General features: G+C 40.2%; 1 protein-coding gene across 1 annotated transcript in view; it reads right to left on the bottom strand.

Annotated features, from left to right (window-relative positions):
- The window catches only part of LOC126161878 (mitochondrial 2-oxoglutarate/malate carrier protein-like), a 78,473-nt gene extending 57,342 nt beyond the window's left edge, over positions 1 to 21,131 (bottom strand). Inside the window, exon 1 of the mRNA XM_049918007.1 lies at positions 20,948 to 21,131. Coding sequence (XP_049773964.1) covers positions 20,948 to 21,012 — 65 coding nt within the window. The 5' untranslated portion in view covers positions 21,013 to 21,131. The remainder of the gene's footprint in view (positions 1 to 20,947) is intronic.
- Positions 21,132 to 21,513: the final 382 nt, after the last annotated feature.

The raw sequence follows: 21,513 nt of genomic DNA, 5'->3' as shown, positions 1-21,513 counted from the left end.
ACCTGTCCAATGGCCAGCTTCACACGTCCGTCCACATCAAACCCACCAACAAGCAACAGTACCTCCATTACGACAGCTGCCACCCATTCCACATCAAACGGCCCCTTCCCTACAGCCTAGGTCTTCGTGGCAAACGAATCTGCTCCAGTCCGGAATCCCTGAAGCATTACACCAACAACCTGACAACAGCTTTCGCATCCCGCAACTACCCTCCCGACCTGGTACAGAAGCAAATAACCAGAGCCACTTCCTCATCCTCTCAAACCCAGAACCTCCCACAGAAGAACCACAAAAGTGCCCCACTTGTGACAGGATACTTTCCGGGACTGGATCAGATTCTGAATGTGGCTCTCCAGCAGGGATACGACTTCCTCAAATCCTGCCCTGAAATGAGATCCATCCTTCATGAAATCCTCCCCACTCCACCAAGAGTGTCTTTCCGCCGTCCACCCAACCTTCGTAACCTCTTAGTTCATCCCTATGAAATCCCCAAACCACCTTCCCTACCCTCTGGCTCCTACCCTTGTAACCGCCCCCGGTGTAAAACCTGTCCCATGCACCCTCCCACCACCACCTACTCCAGTCCTGTAACCCGGAAGGTGTACACAATCAAAGGCGGAGCCACGTGTGAAAGCACCCACGTGATCTACCAACTGACCTGCCTGCACTGTGATGCGTTCTATGTGGGAATGACCAGCAACAAACTGTCCATTCGCATGAATGGACACAGGCAGACAGTGTTTGTTGGTAATGAGGATCACCCTGTGGCTAAACATGCCTTGGTGCACGACCAGCACATCTTGGCGCAGTGTTACACCGTCCGGGTTATCTGGATACTTCCTACTAACACCAACCTATCCGAACTCCGGAGATGGGAACTTGCTCTTCAATATATCCTCTCATCCCGTTATCCACCAGGCCTCAATCTCCGCTAATTTCAAGTTGCCGCCACTCATACCTCACCTGTCATTCAACAACGTCTTTGCCTCAGCACTTCTGCCTCGACTGACATCTCTGCCCAAACTCTTTGTCTTTAAATATGTCTGCTTGTGTCTGTATATGTGTGGATGGATATGTGTGTGTGTGCGAGTGTATACCCGTCCTTTTTTCCCCCTAAGGTAAGTCTTTCCGCTCCCGGGACTGGAATGACTCCTTACCCTCTCCCTTAAAACCCACATCCTTTCGTCTTTCCCTCTCCTTCCCTCTTTCCTGATGAGGCAACAGTTTGTTGCGAAAGCTTGAATTTTGTGTGTATGTTTGTGTTCGTATGTGTGTCTGTCGACCTGCCAGCACTTTCATTTGGTAAGTCACATCTACTTTGTTTTTAGATATATTTTTCCTTCGTGGAATGTTTCCTTCTATTATAACCATATCATTAATTTGAACCCAACAATTACGTTTGTTATTGTCGCCTTTGCATTTCGAAATCCTTCCTGTCGTCTTATTTCTCTTTTTTCCCTTTATTTTCTCTTTCTGTTTTTACCAGTAGTTTCACTTTGTATTCACCTTCCCCTTTTACCGTAATCTAATACACAATTTTATCCCGCCATATATATGCTCAACAATACGTAACCCACTTCCCAACCATAACCAAAAGATTTTATTTTCCGCTTTCAACACTACCGCTGCCATAAAATCCACCGTTTCTAGTTCAATAACAGCTGCTTTCACGTATTTAACAACCATTTCGGCTAGTTCTAATAACTTTAACTTTATTTCCACTTCCGTTTTTCGCATATCACTGATCATTTTAGCCGCTCCCCACAGGTTTTAACGTCATTTTTTCTACAATTGTTAGCCCCATTTTCGTAATTTTTCACCACAACACCACTCCTTTAATACGTTTTTTCGAAATTTTCTCGAAATTTTCCCGAATTTCTCCGTCCTTTAACGTGATTTAGCGGCAACACAACCACCTAACCTTTTTGCACATCGCTGTCTACCAACCCAAGTTCACCACAAGATCAACTTAACCAACACTTTTTCGCCTTTTTTCATACCAGATCTCCAATTGCTTTCTAGTTCACCTTTATCTCTCCCCATATATTTCTATCTTTCTTTTTCATTTCAACCTCATGTTAAACTTTCCACCTTCTAATACCATGTCACCCTCACAACACCCCCACAACGACCCCATTAAGTTTTATTTACATTCCCTCCGCAAACATGCCTTCACCCTAGCCAGATTACGCTCGCATATTTTATTTTCTCAGGCTTGTCTGACATTTGGCATAACCCCCAAAGGCCTCACACTTAAAGTTCCCATCTCTGGCTGCAACCCTTCTTTCCATCAGTCCCTATACCAGTTCCAAACTGAACAATCCATTGCCCTCACCCACCTAATCCTTCACCTACACATCAACTCAGCCAACGAACACACCCGTCAACTCCTATCCTTAATAAAAGTCCTCAATCTTTCCTCTCCCACATCCACACCGGCTATTCAGAGCATCCTCCTACAGGCCAACCGCCAATTAGAAGAGCATGCCACCCTTCACCTCAAAAAACTATCCAATCTCCTGGTTTCCCACCTCCGGAAAGGCAACTCACTCACCCTTCACAACCTTTCCAGCAAACCTCAACCACCTCTCATTGCACACAAACCCAGTCTCTCCCATCTACTCAATCTCCCACTTCCAGCTCCACTCCCTCCAAAACCTCAAAATTCCAATCAACACAATCTGGCACCACAACACCCTAATTCAGTAGTTAACCTTTCCTCCAAACCTCTCTCCCAATCTGAAACCTCTGTCCTATCCAAAGGCCTCACCTTCAGCCCCACTCCCAGATTCAACCAAACAGCCCTCGTCAAAGATTTACTGTCCTACACTCGTACTCTCTGCTGGAAGTATCACTTTGCCACGAAGAAAAATGATCCTAATCCTACCCCTAATGATCCAACTCCCCAAGACACTATCCAAATTGAACCCTGCCTGGAACAGTTCCGTCCTCCGTCACAGCGGGACCCACCCCCTCTTCCTCAAAATCACCCTCTCCAAACCTTCCAGGAATTTCTGACTTCCAGCCTTGCCTCTCAATCCTTCTTACAAAACCTTAATCCTACTCCCAACATCACCACTGCTGAAGCCCAGGCTATCCGTGATCTGAAGGCTGACCGGTCCATCGTCATTCTTCCGGCGGACAAGGGTTCCACGACCGTGGTACTTGATCGTCGGGAGTATGTGGCTGAGGGACTGCGTCAGCTTTCAGACAACACCACATACAAAGTTTGCCAAGGTAATCCCATTCCTGATGTCCAGGCAGAGCTTCAAGGAATCCTCAGAACCTTAGGCCCCCTACAAAACCTTTCACCTGACTCCATCAACCTCCTGACCCCACCGACACCCCGCACCCCTACCTTCTACCTTCTTCCTAAAATTCACAAACCCAATCATCCCGGCCGCCCCATTGTAGCTGGTTACCAAGCCCCCACAGAACGTATCTCTGCCTACGTAGACCAACACCTTCAACCCATTACATGCAGTCTCCCATCCTTCATCAAAGACACCAACCACTTTCTGGAACGCCTGGAATCCTTACCCAATCCGTTACCCCCAGAAACCATCCTTGTAACCATTGATGCCACTTCCTTATACACAAATATCCCGCACGTCCAGGGCCTCGCTGCGATGGAGCACTTCCTTTCACGCCGATCACCTGCCACCCTACCTAAAACCTCTTTCCTCATTACCTTAGCCAGCTTCATCCTGACCCACAACTTCTTCACTTTTGAAAACCAGACATACCAACAATTAAAGGGAACAGCCATGGGTACCAGGATGGCCCCCTCGTACGCCAACCTATTCATGGGTCGCTTAGAGGAAGCCTTCTTGGTTACCCAGGCCTGCCAACCCAAAGTTTGGTACAGATTTATTGATGACATCTTCATGATCTGGACTCACAGTGAAGAAGAACTCCAGAATTTCCTCTCCAACCTCAACTCCTTTGGTTCCATCAGATTCACCTGGTCCTACTCCAAATCCCATGCCACTTTCCTTGATGTTGACCTTCACCTGTCCAATGGCCAGCTTCACACGTCCGTCCACATCAAACCCACCAACAAGCAACAGTACCTCCATTACGACAGCTGCCACCCATTCCACATCAAACGGCCCCTTCCCTACAGCCTAGGTCTTCGTGGCAAACGAATCTGCTCCAGTCCGGAATCCCTGAAGCATTACACCAACAACCTGACAACAGCTTTCGCATCCCGCAACTACCCTCCCGACCTGGTACAGAAGCAAATAACCAGAGCCACTTCCTCATCCTCTCAAACCCAGAACCTCCCACAGAAGAACCACAAAAGTGCCCCACTTGTGACAGGATACTTTCCGGGACTGGATCAGATTCTGAATGTGGCTCTCCAGCAGGGATACGACTTCCTCAAATCCTGCCCTGAAATGAGATCCATCCTTCATGAAATCCTCCCCACTCCACCAAGAGTGTCTTTCCGCCGTCCACCCAACCTTCGTAACCTCTTAGTTCATCCCTATGAAATCCCCAAACCACCTTCCCTACCCTCTGGCTCCTACCCTTGTAACCGCCCCCGGTGTAAAACCTGTCCCATGCACCCTCCCACCACCACCTACTCCAGTCCTGTAACCCGGAAGGTGTACACAATCAAAGGCGGAGCCACGTGTGAAAGCACCCACGTGATCTACCAACTGACCTGCCTGCACTGTGATGCGTTCTATGTGGGAATGACCAGCAACAAACTGTCCATTCGCATGAATGGACACAGGCAGACAGTGTTTGTTGGTAATGAGGATCACCCTGTGGCTAAACATGCCTTGGTGCACGACCAGCACATCTTGGCGCAGTGTTACACCGTCCGGGTTATCTGGATACTTCCTACTAACACCAACCTATCCGAACTCCGGAGATGGGAACTTGCTCTTCAATATATCCTCTCATCCCGTTATCCACCAGGCCTCAATCTCCGCTAATTTCAAGTTGCCGCCACTCATACCTCACCTGTCATTCAACAACGTCTTTGCCTCAGCACTTCTGCCTCGACTGACATCTCTGCCCAAACTCTTTGTCTTTAAATATGTCTGCTTGTGTCTGTATATGTGTGGATGGATATGTGTGTGTGTGCGAGTGTATACCCGTCCTTTTTTCCCCCTAAGGTAAGTCTTTCCGCTCCCGGGACTGGAATGACTCCTTACCCTCTCCCTTAAAACCCACATCCTTTCGTCTTTCCCTCTCCTTCCCTCTTTCCTGATGAGGCAACAGTTTGTTGCGAAAGCTTGAATTTTGTGTGTATGTTTGTGTTCGTATGTGTGTCTGTCGACCTGCCAGCACTTTCATTTGGTAAGTCACATCTACTTTGTTTTTAGATATATTTTTCCTTCGTGGAATGTTTCCTTCTATTATAACCATATCATTAATTTGAACCCAACAATTACGTTTGTTATTGTCGCCTTTGCATTTCGAAATCTTTCCTGTCGTCTTATTTCTCTTTTTTCCCTTTATTTTCTCTTTCTGTTTTTACCAGTAGTTTCACTTTGTATTCACCTTCCCCTTTTACCGTAATCTAATACACAATTTTATCCCGCCATATATATGCTCAACAATACGTAACCCACTTCCCAACCATAACCAAAAGATTTTATTTTCCGCTTTCAACACTACCGCTGCCATAAAATCCACCGTTTCTAGTTCAATAACAGCTGCTTTCACGTATTTAACAACCATTTCGGCTAGTTCTAATAACTTTAACTTTATTTCCACTTCCGTTTTTCGCATATCACTGATCATTTTAGCCGCTCCCCACAGGTTTTAACGTCATTTTTTCTACAATTGTTAGCCCCATTTTCGTAATTTTTCACCACAACACCACTCCTTTAATACGTTTTTTCGAAATTTTCTCGAAATTTTCCCGAATTTCTCCGTCCTTTAACGTGATTTAGCGGCAACACAACCACCTAACCTTTTTGCACATCGCTGTCTACCAACCCAAGTTCACCACAAGATCAACTTAACCAACACTTTTTCGCCTTTTTTCATACCAGATCTCCAATTGCTTTCTAGTTCACCTTTATCTCTCCCCATATATTTCTATCTTTCTTTTTCATTTCAACCTCATGTTAAACTTTCCACCTTCTAATACCATGTCACCCTCACAACACCCCCACAACGACCCCATTAAGTTTTATTTACATTCCCTCCGCAAACATGCCTTCACCCTAGCCAGATTACGCTCGCATATTTTATTTTCTCAGGCTTGTCTGACATTTGGCATAACCCCCAAAGGCCTCACACTTAAAGTTCCCATCTCTGGCTGCAACCCTTCTTTCCATCAGTCCCTATACCAGTTCCAAACTGAACAATCCATTGCCCTCACCCACCTAATCCTTCACCTACACATCAACTCAGCCAACGAACACACCCGTCAACTCCTATCCTTAATAAAAGTCCTCAATCTTTCCTCTCCCACATCCACACCGGCTATTCAGAGCATCCTCCTACAGGCCAACCGCCAATTAGAAGAGCATGCCACCCTTCACCTCAAAAAACTATCCAATCTCCTGGTTTCCCACCTCCGGAAAGGCAACTCACTCACCCTTCACAACCTTTCCAGCAAACCTCAACCACCTCTCATTGCACACAAACCCAGTCTCTCCCATCTACTCAATCTCCCACTTCCAGCTCCACTCCCTCCAAAACCTCAAAATTCCAATCAACACAATCTGGCACCACAACACCCTAATTCAGTAGTTAACCTTTCCTCCAAACCTCTCTCCCAATCTGAAACCTCTGTCCTATCCAAAGGCCTCACCTTCAGCCCCACTCCCAGATTCAACCAAACAGCCCTCGTCAAAGATTTACTGTCCTACACTCGTACTCTCTGCTGGAAGTATCACTTTGCCACGAAGAAAAATGATCCTAATCCTACCCCTAATGATCCAACTCCCCAAGACACTATCCAAATTGAACCCTGCCTGGAACAGTTCCGTCCTCCGTCACAGCGGGACCCACCCCCTCTTCCTCAAAATCACCCTCTCCAAACCTTCCAGGAATTTCTGACTTCCAGCCTTGCCTCTCAATCCTTCTTACAAAACCTTAATCCTACTCCCAACATCACCACTGCTGAAGCCCAGGCTATCCGTGATCTGAAGGCTGACCGGTCCATCGTCATTCTTCCGGCGGACAAGGGTTCCACGACCGTGGTACTTGATCGTCGGGAGTATGTGGCTGAGGGACTGCGTCAGCTTTCAGACAACACCACATACAAAGTTTGCCAAGGTAATCCCATTCCTGATGTCCAGGCAGAGCTTCAAGGAATCCTCAGAACCTTAGGCCCCCTACAAAACCTTTCACCTGACTCCATCAACCTCCTGACCCCACCGACACCCCGCACCCCTACCTTCTACCTTCTTCCTAAAATTCACAAACCCAATCATCCCGGCCGCCCCATTGTAGCTGGTTACCAAGCCCCCACAGAACGTATCTCTGCCTACGTAGACCAACACCTTCAACCCATTACATGCAGTCTCCCATCCTTCATCAAAGACACCAACCACTTTCTGGAACGCCTGGAATCCTTACCCAATCCGTTACCCCCAGAAACCATCCTTGTAACCATTGATGCCACTTCCTTATACACAAATATCCCGCACGTCCAGGGCCTCGCTGCGATGGAGCACTTCCTTTCACGCCGATCACCTGCCACCCTACCTAAAACCTCTTTCCTCATTACCTTAGCCAGCTTCATCCTGACCCACAACTTCTTCACTTTTGAAAACCAGACATACCAACAATTAAAGGGAACAGCCATGGGTACCAGGATGGCCCCCTCGTACGCCAACCTATTCATGGGTCGCTTAGAGGAAGCCTTCTTGGTTACCCAGGCCTGCCAACCCAAAGTTTGGTACAGATTTATTGATGACATCTTCATGATCTGGACTCACAGTGAAGAAGAACTCCAGAATTTCCTCTCCAACCTCAACTCCTTTGGTTCCATCAGATTCACCTGGTCCTACTCCAAATCCCATGCCACTTTCCTTGATGTTGACCTTCACCTGTCCAATGGCCAGCTTCACACGTCCGTCCACATCAAACCCACCAACAAGCAACAGTACCTCCATTACGACAGCTGCCACCCATTCCACATCAAACGGCCCCTTCCCTACAGCCTAGGTCTTCGTGGCAAACGAATCTGCTCCAGTCCGGAATCCCTGAAGCATTACACCAACAACCTGACAACAGCTTTCGCATCCCGCAACTACCCTCCCGACCTGGTACAGAAGCAAATAACCAGAGCCACTTCCTCATCCTCTCAAACCCAGAACCTCCCACAGAAGAACCACAAAAGTGCCCCACTTGTGACAGGATACTTTCCGGGACTGGATCAGATTCTGAATGTGGCTCTCCAGCAGGGATACGACTTCCTCAAATCCTGCCCTGAAATGAGATCCATCCTTCATGAAATCCTCCCCACTCCACCAAGAGTGTCTTTCCGCCGTCCACCCAACCTTCGTAACCTCTTAGTTCATCCCTATGAAATCCCCAAACCACCTTCCCTACCCTCTGGCTCCTACCCTTGTAACCGCCCCCGGTGTAAAACCTGTCCCATGCACCCTCCCACCACCACCTACTCCAGTCCTGTAACCCGGAAGGTGTACACAATCAAAGGCGGAGCCACGTGTGAAAGCACCCACGTGATCTACCAACTGACCTGCCTGCACTGTGATGCGTTCTATGTGGGAATGACCAGCAACAAACTGTCCATTCGCATGAATGGACACAGGCAGACAGTGTTTGTTGGTAATGAGGATCACCCTGTGGCTAAACATGCCTTGGTGCACGACCAGCACATCTTGGCGCAGTGTTACACCGTCCGGGTTATCTGGATACTTCCTACTAACACCAACCTATCCGAACTCCGGAGATGGGAACTTGCTCTTCAATATATCCTCTCATCCCGTTATCCACCAGGCCTCAATCTCCGCTAATTTCAAGTTGCCGCCACTCATACCTCACCTGTCATTCAACAACGTCTTTGCCTCAGCACTTCTGCCTCGACTGACATCTCTGCCCAAACTCTTTGTCTTTAAATATGTCTGCTTGTGTCTGTATATGTGTGGATGGATATGTGTGTGTGTGCGAGTGTATACCCGTCCTTTTTTCCCCCTAAGGTAAGTCTTTCCGCTCCCGGGACTGGAATGACTCCTTACCCTCTCCCTTAAAACCCACATCCTTTCGTCTTTCCCTCTCCTTCCCTCTTTCCTGATGAGGCAACAGTTTGTTGCGAAAGCTTGAATTTTGTGTGTATGTTTGTGTTCGTATGTGTGTCTGTCGACCTGCCAGCACTTTCATTTGGTAAGTCACATCTACTTTGTTTTTAGATATATTTTTCCTTCGTGGAATGTTTCCTTCTATTATATATATATATATATATATATATATATATATATATATATATATATATAGCCACTGCCTCTGGTCACTAAGGCCCGACCATCTTAGTGTCCAGAGACAACAGTGGGCATGCACGCGTGGCTTTGTGTGTGTGTGTGTGTGTGTGTGTGTGTGTGTGTGTGTGTGTGTGTACAGTGCATGCACATGTTTTGAGTTCTGAAGAAGGACCTCGTGCAAAAGCCGAAATATTTCTAGCATTCTTTTTCATTGTGAAAATAAATCATTATTAAAGAGATACTAAAACATTTTTAAAGCTACACCTATGAAAATTGGTATAATTTCTTGGTTAGAATTTAAAAAAATACATGTTTTAATGTTTTTGGGAACTCAACCCTTGTTGTTGTTGTGGTCTTCAGTCCTGAGACTGGTTTGATGCAGCTATCCATGCTACTCTATCCTGTGCAAGCTTCTTAATCTCCCAGTACTTACTGCAACCCACATCCTTATGAATCTGCTTAGTGTATTCATCTCTTGGTCTCCCTCTACGATTTTTACCCTCCACGCTGCCCTCCAATACTAAATTGGTGATCCCTTGATGCCTCAGAATATGTCCTACCAACCGATCCCTTCTTCTAGTCAAGTTGTGCCACAAACTCCTCTTCTTCCCAATTCTGTTCAGTACCTCCTCGTTAATTAGGTGATCCACCCATCTAATCTTCAGCAGTCTTCTGTAGCACCACATTTCGAAAGCTTCTATTCTCTGCTTGTCTAAACTATTTATTGCCTATGTTTCACTTCCATACTTGGCTACACTCCATACAAATACTTTCAGAAGAGACTTTCTGACACTTAAATCTATATTTGATGTTAAGAAATTTCTCTTCTTCAGAAACGTTTTCCTTGCCATTGTCAGCCTAGATTTTATATCCTCTCTACTTCAACCATCATCAGTTATTTTGCTCCCCAAATAGCAAAACTCCTTTACTACTTTAAGTGTCTCATTTCCTAATCTAATTCCCTCAGCATCACCCGAGTTACCTCAACTACATTCCATCATCCTCGTTTTGCTTTTGTTGATGTTCATCTTATAGCCTCCTTTCAAGACACTGCCCGTTCCATCCAACTACTCTTCCAAGTCCTTTCCTGACTGAATTACAATGTCATCAGCGAATCATAACATTTTTATTTCTTCTCCATGGATTTTAGTACCTACTCCGAATTTTTCTTTTGTTTTCTTTACTGCTTGCTCAATATACAGATTGAATAACATCGGGGAGAGGCTACAACCCTGTCTCACTCCCTTCCCAACCACTACTTCTCTTTCATGTCCCTCAACTCATAACTGCCATCTAGTTTCTGTACAAATTGTAAATAGCCTTTCACTCCCTGTATTTTACCTCTGCCAACTTCAGAGTGTGAAAGAGTATTCCAGTCAACATTGTCAAAAGCTTTCTCCAAGTCTACAAATGCTAGAAATGTAGGTTTGCCTTTTCTTAATCTAGCTTCTAAGATAAGTCCTAGGGTCAGTATTGCCTCACGTGTTCCAACATTTCTACGGAATCCAGACTGATCTTCCCCCGAGGTCAGCTTCTACCAGTTTTTCCATTCATCTGTAAAGAATTCGCGTTAGTATTTTGCAGCCGTGACTTATTAAACTGATAGTTCGGTAATTTTCACATCTGTCAACACCTGCTTTCTTTGGGATTGGAATTATAATATTCTCCTTGAAGTCTGAGGGTATTTCACCTGTCTCATACATCTTGCTCACCAGACGGTAGAGTTTTGCCAGGACTGGCTCTCCCAAGGCTGTCAGTAGTTCTAATGGAATGTTGTCTACTCCCGCGGCCTTGTTTCGACTTAGGTCTTTCAAGTGCTCTGTCAAACTCTTCATGCATTATCATATCTCCCATTTCATCTTCATCTACATCCTCTTCCATTTGAATAATATTGCCCTCAAGTACATCGCCCTTGTATAGACCCTCTATATACTCCTTCCACCTTTCTGCTTTCCCTTCTTTGCTTAGAACTGGGTTTACATCTGATCTCTTGATATTCATACAAGTGGTTCTCTTTTCTCCAAAGGTCTCTTTAATTTTCCTGTAGGCACTATCTATCTTACCCTTAGTGAGATAAGCCTCTACATCCTTACATTTGTCCTCTAGCCATCCCTGCTTAGGCATTTTGCACTTCCTGTCAATCTCATTTTTGAGATGTTTGTATTCCTTTTTGCCTGCTTCATTTACTGAATTTTATATTTTCTCCTTTCGTCAATTAAATTCAATATTTCTTCTGTTACCCAAGGATTTCTACTAGCCCACGTCTTTTTACCTTCTTGATCCTCTGCTGCCTTCACTACTTCATCCCTCAAGACTATCCATTCTTCTTCTACTGTATTTCTTTCCCCCATTCATGTCAATTGTTCCTTTATGTTCTCCCTGAAACTCTGTACAACCTCTGGTTTAGTCGATTTATCCAGGTCACATCTCCTTAAATTGCCACCTTTTTGTAGTTTCTTCAGTTTTAATCTACGGTTCATAACCAATAGATTGTGGTCAGAGCCAACATCCACCCCTGGAAATGTCTTACAATTTAAAACCTGGTTCCTAAATCTAATTATATAATCTATCTGATACCTTCTAATATCTCCAGGCTGCTTCCATGTATACAACCTTCTTTTATGATTCTTGAACCAAGTGTTAGCTATGATTAAGTTATGCTCTGTGCAAACTCAACCCATAAAAGGATGAAATGGGGGATGAAATGTTTCATGAAAACTATTTCATCATGAAAGCATTTTTATAAATCCAAATCTATGAAAATTTGCATGTGACTTCACAGTTAGAAATAAAAAGTTTGGTGTTTCAGTATTTTCAGACATTCAAGCCCCATGAGACTAAAATAGGGGATGAAAACTTTTATGAAAACATGTTGTTATACAAAACATTTTTAGAGCTAATTAAATGAAAATTGATAATTGGCTTCTAAATAAAAGTGTGTTTGGTGGTGAAAGTTTCCATGAAAATATCATGATCACTGACTCCAGCTACCAAAATTGCTTTTTGGTCAGAAGCACATTCAGAAAAAGACCAAGCTCGTATGGTCTTAATTGGTGTGAAATTTCAGAAGCCGTTGCAATTTGTGAAAAACATAAAAATTTGATTAACAAAATCTGTGCAGACCATACAGTCTACATGAGTAAAGCAGCAGGTACTGAGTAGACACACCTCAATCAAGCAGCACTGGAAGAATGTATTACTTCAAAAAATGACTGTATCAAAAGAACTGAAAGCTCTTGGATGAAGTGGAAAAACAGTTTGAATCAGCATTAATGTTTATTAAAAAGACAAAATTACTCAAAAAATTCAATGTTTCAAGCAATCAGTTGGGTTATACATAAGTGTTGTAAGTACACTATCTTTGTACATAATTCTAATGTAATCTACTATAATTAATAAACATGTTAAAAAGCCATCATTATTTTTGTTTTATCAAGTAGGGTCATTCCATACCAAATCACCCAATAAAAAATAAATTTTACACCCACCTCCTTAGATTTTCATGAAATTTGGCTCAAATGGTTCTAATACCATCCTGACAACACCTGCATTTTTTTGCTGTATCTCATAGTCTTTTTTATAAATTTTTAAAGTTTTTATGTTTTGCATTTTCCGAACCTTCGGAAATGGTAAATTTAATTTGTATTCAAAACTTTAAGATTGCTTATCTTAAAAACTCTTTTAGATAACATCACGACTTTTTGCATCAAGTTTGTTTATTATACATATTTGAAGATAAAAATGATACTATTAAAATATATTAATGTTCTATGAAAAAAAATGTATTTTTTTTTTAAACGGATGTTTTGTTTTATAAGAATTGCAGTATCTAGAGTCTCAGACCTGATATAATGCTAAAATTTGTTTTAATTTACTCTTAAACATATAGGCTACTTGATAAAACAAAAATAATGATGGCTTTTTAACATGTTTATTAATTATAGTAGATTACATTAGAATTATGTACAAAGATAGTGCACTTATGACACTTATGTATAACCCAACTGATTGCTTGAAACATTGAATTTTTTGAGTAATTTTGTCTTTTTCATAAACATTAATGCTGATTCAAACTGTTTTTCCACTTCATCCAAGAGCTTTCAGTTCTTTTGTTACAGTCTTTTTTGAAGTAATACATTCTTCCAGTGCCGCTTGATTGAGGTGCATCTACTACACAGACTATGTGCTCCAAAGGCATTATGCAATAATCTTCTCTTTCAGGCCAATAAAATGATGCAGCTGGTCCTGAAGGATGTAGAAATAGAATTTCTGCATCTTCTTCATTATTGAATATTGTTTTTACCAGTCCAAAGTACCAGTTACCATCATAATTTGCAGCCACATAGCTATTTATGGATGGTTCAACACGAACCCAATCAGAAGAAGAATGGAAAGAAAAGACTAAAGAGGGTTTTACACTATCTGTATTCCTAACTTCAAGGTTGTTTGTTGAAAGTGGTTTGAAGTTATGAAAACTTCTTGTTCCAGGAATGGTTCGGGTTGCTGAAAAACGTTTTTCTAGTTTTAACCGTAGCAAATCAGCTTCATTTTTGTCAATAAAGTGAAAATGAATGTTTTCAATATTTTTTTCACAAAACTTGTACACATCGATTGCTGTCATTATTTGTTCTTCGTCTGAAAGCTGTAGACTGGCTTTCCTTAAAATTCTTTTAATAGTTCCTCCTAGGCCATCACAAATTGACTTCCCATGACTTGTTGCAAAAAAAGAGTGTCGGGCCTTCAATATTAAGTCTCTCAAGTGTTCAGTCAAATTTTTAAAACTGTTTCTATTTTTGTACTGCCCAGCACAACCATCTGTAAAGTAGTGAACTGAGTCAATGTCAGTATGATGTAATGACAGCCACTTTGTAATTTCTTTTTGTACAAAGTTAATAAAACCAGTGTCATGTTCTTGGTCATCACTAATAAAACAGTGGTTGGAAACAAAAACATTGTTTTCCTCATTTCTTAGAAAAACTCCAACTGGGTGTAGAGTACAACCACCTGTATTCCAGTGGTAACTTTGGATCTCATTTTGTATAACAAAGGAATAATTTTCACTGAAATCCATCACAATAATTGCTGTTTTGGGTGGTGGGTCTTCTTTCAATTTTTTAAAGGCTGTTGATTGGGATTTTGCTATAAACGAGTGCAGGGTGAGCTTTTCCAATGACCTAACCAATAAAGAAATGTAGTCTTCAACACTGATAGACTGTTTGATCATTTCTGCCCCGTCTGTGTTAACCCACTGACTGATTACAATTTCTTCTTCTAAATCATAATCTTCACTTAGATTTCAGTTAAGTACTCAGTTAGTGCAGTATTTGCAGGACAGCTGTCACAATGATGTAGCATGCAGTTTTGGTTTTCCGTGTTGCACACAAGCATCTTAATTAGGTCTTTATAAGATTCTTCAATTTTCACAGCATCCAGTAATAGTTTAACATTCTGGTGGATACTGCATACACATACAGTGTGTGTGCCTGCAGCACCAGCAAGGATACACCATTTAGGTCTCAAGAAACAAAATTTTGAAAATCCTACATCTACCTCGGGATTCTCCCATTTGAAAGAATAATAGAGTTCTCTCAAGTAACACAAAATGAGTCTTTTTTGCATGTACACATTTTTTTGAACACTTACTTTGTCTTTTGTTCCAGGTAGCACTCTGGAACTTTCATCCTTTTCATAAAAATCTGTTGCAAGTCTTACTGTATTTTCAGAAAGAGTTTTACGTTTTTTTTTGCACCAGGAGTTTCCAAAATACCCTTTTCAGATTTTAGCTTTCTAGCTTGTCGCACCATGTACTCACTTACATTAAATTCTTTCATCACTTTATTTCGACTCCAAGAATCTAGACGTCCCAACAGATGAAATCTTCTCTTTCATAAGAGAAATCACTACATCAAAATCCTTTGCTTTCTCAACCACACTTGTATCTTCTTCGCCATCATCAGAACTTGGTGCATCATATTTTAATGCTTTTGAAACTGCCTTTTTGCAGTCTTTTCAATACTGCTAACCTTCCTTTTAAAATAAGACCCTTTACTTTGTTCTGACAAGCCATGAAGTTTTATCGGTGTTAAACCTAAATTATCAAGAGCAATGTTTGTTTGCACGAGGGATTCATTTCTGGTTTCCAATGATTCTAACTCAACCATGACTTCATCATCTGTTTCACTTTCATTGGCTTCAACTCTTAATTTTTCCTCACAAAAGTTACGGCATGTTGAGCAAAGCTTTTGTCCAGGTTTTATGTTAATATTTTTTGTCAGTAATTGTTTAGAAATATCCAAGCCTACACTTCTCAACGATTTTTTGATGGGCTTTTTGTGTTTTTTTCAGTGGATGTTGTTGATACTTTTCAAAAACTTTAAAAAGTAGTAGCTGTGGTGTGAACATATATTCTTAAATTCACACAGATTAATTCCAGATCGTAAGGGGATCAAATCTTTTTCTTCCTCACTCAATTCAGATACCGGCTGTAACTTTTTTGAAGGTGTGTAGGTTGTTTGGAAACAGTCAGATTTTTTAAATAACCCTATGCTACAGGTTTTAATATCTGACATACTGATTTCACTTTTGGTCTGATTACTGTTCTGGTTACTTCTATAAGATATTGGAAAAGAATCTCTGTAAACTAAGTAACAGTACTTACTGAAAGTTTGAATAAACTTAATAAAATACTATCCAAGCACTATTTAACACTGTAATAATTTTTTTACTTCAAAACACAGCATACTTCAAAATCCAAGCATACATTGTTACTCCAAGAAGACAAAAACTTATTTTCGGTGTCTAAGTCACTTGGTACTTTTTATTTTTAAAATATAATTAATATTATTTTAAAAATTAGGTAACTATTAAACAGGTTAAAAAGCCAACATAATTTTTCCTTTATCTAATAGCCTATACAATTAAGAGTATTTTAAAACAAATTTGAGCTTTCTATCAGGTCTGAGACTCTAGATATTGCAGTTTTTGTAAAACTAAACATCTGTTAGCTAAAAAATAATAATAATAATAATAATAATAATAATAATAATAATAATAATAATAATAAATTTGTAATTTTTTTTTCATTTGGAAGATTTTAATATATCTTTATGGTAATTTTTTTAACATTTAGATATAATACACAAACTTATTCCAAAATTTCATACTGATATCTTGAGTATTCTTTAATATACAAATTTTTTTTAGTTGTGAGGACATGTTTAAGTTACGATTTCCGATGCTGAAACAATGCCAAATCTAAAAACTTTAAAAATGTATTAAAAAAAACTATAAGAGATAGAGCAAAAAAAATTTACAAGTGCTTTCAGGATGATAAAAGAAGTAATTGTACCAAGTTTCATCAAAATCTGACATGGTTGGTGTCAAGGCCTGGGGGACTTGACATGGAATGACCCAGTAGCCTATATGTTTAAGAGTAAATTAAAACAAATTTGAGCATTCTATCAGGTCTGAGACTCTTAGATATTGCAATTCTTATAAAACAAAACATCCGTTAAAAAAAATTATATATATATACCTAAAAACAAAGATGATGTGACTTACCAAATGAAAGTGCTGGCAGGTCGACAGACACAAACGAACACAAACATACACACAAAATTCAAGCTTTCGCAACAAACTGTTGCCTCATCAGGAAAGAGGGAAGGAGAGGGAAAGACGAAAGGATGTGGGTTTTAAGGAAGAGGGTAAGGAGTCATTCCAGTCCCGGGAGCGGAAAGACTTACCTTATGGGGAAAAAAGGACGGGTATACACTCGTGCGCACACACACACACACATATCCATCCACACATATACAGACACAAGCAGACATATGTTTGTGTTCGTTTGTGTGTCTGTCGACCTGCCAGCACTTTCATTTGGTAAGTCACATCATCTTTGTTTTTAGGTATATTTTTCCTTCATGGAATGTTTCCTTCTATTATAAATATATATATTTCCCACGTGGAATGTTTCCCTCTATATATATATCATAGAAAATATTAATACATTGTAATAGTATCCCTTTTATCTTCAAATATGTATAATAAATAAACTTGCTGCAGAAATTCATGATGTTATCTAAAAGAGTTTTTAAGATAAGCAATTTTAAAGTTTTGAATACAAATTAAATTTATCATTTCCGAAGGTTCGGAAAACGCAAAACATAAAAACTTTAAAAATTTATATATAAAAAAAAGAAAACTATAAGAGATGCAGCAAAAAAAAAAAAAAAAAAAAAAAAAAAAAAAAAAAAAAAATTGCAGGTGTTGTCAGGATGGTATTAGAACCATTTGAGCCAAATTTCATGAAAATCTAAGGAGGTGGGTGTAAAATTTATTTTTTATTGGGTGATTTGATATGGAATGACCCTAAAGTGTTTCTCTCTCAAATATTTAGTTGTCATTTCTCACAACTATTTCACAACAATCCAGAATAAATTTTATATTACTTGTGCATCTGGGTTTGCGTACATGTCTTTAAGATGCAAGAAGTGCTATACTAAGGTGAATCTCACAAACTACTACAGTATACAAAGTTGGTACATTCAAACCATGAGCACCAACAGATATCTTGTAAATCAACTGGATGGTGACATGCTTGTAGGCCTATATGTTGGACAGTCAGTTATCACCACACCCTTGAGAAACACTAGGTTCAGTAGGCTTCCTTACGTGTACTAACAGAGACCATAACAGAAGATTACAGTAAGGTGGAAGTAGATGAGATTTTTCTATGAGAAAAATCCAGCTTTCCACAAACATTAACACCACAGAACGAAAATGCACAGAGAGAAAGTATAACAATTACTGAAACACTAAGTATATACATTAACTACACAATAAAAATGTAAAGACCTTTGTCACACATGTCTGCATCAAGTGTGATGGTAAGTGCCTTGGTTATCATTACATGAATTTACTGTAAAGGTTTAAATGCTGATTTCTGATTTAAGGTATCTGGCTGCTAACACCTTTTATAGGTGCAAGAGAGTGATATTGATATTATCCTAACTGCACATCTCAAGATTCCCTGATTTTAGAGAAAAATTAAAAGTGGTGTATAAAATACAGATGCAAGTTATGATTATGGATGTAAAAGCAAGTACTTTCAGACAGAGGGCAACAAGAAGTACCAAATTGTGATGATTCGGTACAGGGACATTTTTTAGGACGACACAGAATAGGTAATAGCCAGTAAGTTTGCTGACAGTTTACCAGTGAAATATTTCAAACTAGATTAAGTAGGCCTACATGATTTTAAAAGTCATATGATACATATGAACGTATCATTGCTAAACACTTAGCACAATTTCCTACTGATTAAGGATTAGATTGTAGACATAGGCTACTCTCCCTTTCAGAATATATCATAAGTAATACAGTTAAATTTGGTGACATAAGAGAGAGAGAGAGAGAGAGAGAGAGAGAGAGAGAGAGAGAGAGAGAGAGAGAGTTGTGTTGTATGCTGATTCTTCAGGCACAGCTCAACAGAATGACAACATGGAAAATCTGGAATTCCAAAGTTAGTTCACCTCACTGTAACCATTTGTAATCTTTATAATGTTGTGCTTCCACAGTTGATCAACATGATTAATATTCATAACCAATTATGTTGTCAGATTGACATTTGTTCTCAGTTATTTTCCTACATGCAAAACCTAAACACGTGCCATTCCTTAAACTGTTCCTTCAATTATCTACCGCAGATATTCGTCACAATGATTTTCTAATGAAAGCTGATATTTTGCATATGGTAATAACTCCAGGTACAAAATAATAACTCCATTGACAAATATATAATAATTCAGCTACATGCAATTTTTTTATTTGATTTGGCCCAGTATTGTCTAGATAACAAGAGAGATTATTATTAATGAAATATATTTGTAAGGGAGAAGAAATATTGAGCTGTTATTGTGAAAACCTGTCTGAAACAGATTCCTGCCAAGCATCACTCAATCTCTTCTAAGCAATGATCCTTTTCTTTGCTGATTACCCACAAAGATGATCCCATAAAACAAAAAGGCTTGAAAATATCCAAAGCAAGCAGCTCTCGCAGAATCCTTATGTGTAGATGATAAAATTGTGCATAAGGCAATAAATTGCTCACAATTCAAAAGTGGAATATAAAGGAATGTTCAATACAAGTTGTCAGCTTTGACCAGTGACACAGGAAACGTGCAACAAACACTGTGTACAATATAGTCACAGATTTGTTGGTTTTGCCAACTCGCGACCAAACTGTCACGTTAAAACCTAGCCTACACCTCAGGAAAAGTTAGAGATCTGTCTTTCATCACAACCAGGTTTTTTTTCGTATCACATTCATTGGCTTCCCAAACTGTAAACTTCCAACCCAACCTATACCTCGGGCTAAAGTACAGAGCAATGTGTCAGCACAATTTTTTTTGCCAACAACAAAATTGTGAACACATAACCAAAAGGTGACATGACAGAGCAGCTGTTACCATTGTGTCACATTCCTCTTGACACCAAAAGTGAAGAGTTAACGCTTAGTTTGTCATCCAGAGACTATTCAGCATTAAACATGCAATCTACCACCACCATAATTGAGAAACTGCACAAATATCAGGGTATTCAATTTGAGAAACTGTTTTAAATGCCTAAGGCAGCAGGGCTACATCATATACTCTTAGCAACAGGATTGTCTGGCATGGTGTTTGGGGGCTGCTTTTTTTGTACAAACTACTACTTACCAGCAAAATATCGCACAGTAGATACTTTGCATCACATAATTTCTGTGATTAATGGCCGAGTAAGAAACCATTTTGTGGCTTGACAGAACTTTTTGCTAAAACCTTATTCTTGAATCAAATTACACAATTTATACAATAAAGAGTTAATAAGATATGCTTGCAATTTTTGTTTTGAATTAATATGTTTTCCCAATTTCTTGTTTGTGTCTGTTGGTAGCTCAAATAGGCTATTTCTGCACTATAATACCCACTACATGGTAATTGTTTTTATTTTGTACTGTGGCTGTGTAAAGCATTGTGAATGTGACAGAAGTTTGTTATTAGCTACATTGCACTTGGTGCACACGTATTGGGAAGCTAGTGAAATAATTTCAAGACATAAAGGTTAATTTTGAATTAAAAAAATTCTACATCCAAAGGCTTTGATTGCTACATGTGCAATGTCAATTTCCAGTGTTCAAACATTTAATTACAGCACTGCACTAAAGTAAATGACAGCAACTGCATGTAAATCAGAGGCAGATAGCTCAAAATTTAATACACAACTGTTCATGAAGATTCAGTCTGTACTATTTTAGAAACTCAACAGGCTAACTACAAATAAATACGGGTATGTAACATGAGTAGTGTGTTACTTTTATTGTCACTTTACGGATTGCTGGTCCACATACGTTTTGTATACTTTTCTACCGTTCAGGGCAATCTGGTAATAAAATATTACATATTTAATAAATGTGTGTTTCCCGATGTCAATAAGTTTGGCATTATTTATGTAGCGGAACAAAAGTTGACAACTTAATCGCCTCGACTTACCCGGACAGACCGCCAAATAAAAATTTTATGTGCTTGGGAATGGATTTTGGAGGTTCCTGAGACATTTTCGTTGTGTTTTTATGCCGGTACTACACTAAACCACACTCAACACACACTCACTCTCTACCAACTCCACGCTTACTGCCAGCCCGCTCCAACACTGTTATGTCATTCTGAGGTCACTGCGGTCAGCTGTCTTGCTACTACTTTGCAATAAAATTCGTAGGCTTGGTGCTAGGCACACACTAACGAACATGATTTTAAAAAGGTAGACTATCTTCCTGTTACTAGAAATATTGCAATTCAAACTCATCAATCAACACTTTGCACTTTTACTGACTCGTATGGTTGGATTTCCACAGATGCAAATAAGACGAGGCGCAGCGGATTCGTCAACGTAACGCGGCAAATACGAAAAAAAAATTATCTCGTACAGTCCGTCTATTGTTACCTACAAGCGTTCGGAAATAAAGACTCAATTTCACAACAGTAACTCGTTATGGACTCATATAAAAACGTTCTCTAAAGATCTTAATTAACAAATAAATTTTTAGCAGTCAACTGTT

The sequence above is a fragment of the Schistocerca cancellata genome, chromosome 2 (assembly GCF_023864275.1).
Source record: "Schistocerca cancellata isolate TAMUIC-IGC-003103 chromosome 2, iqSchCanc2.1, whole genome shotgun sequence".
Taxonomy (NCBI): Eukaryota; Metazoa; Arthropoda; class Insecta; order Orthoptera; family Acrididae; genus Schistocerca; species Schistocerca cancellata.
Note: the sequence above shows the minus strand (reverse complement) of the source record. Positions and strands in the feature narration are given on the sequence as shown.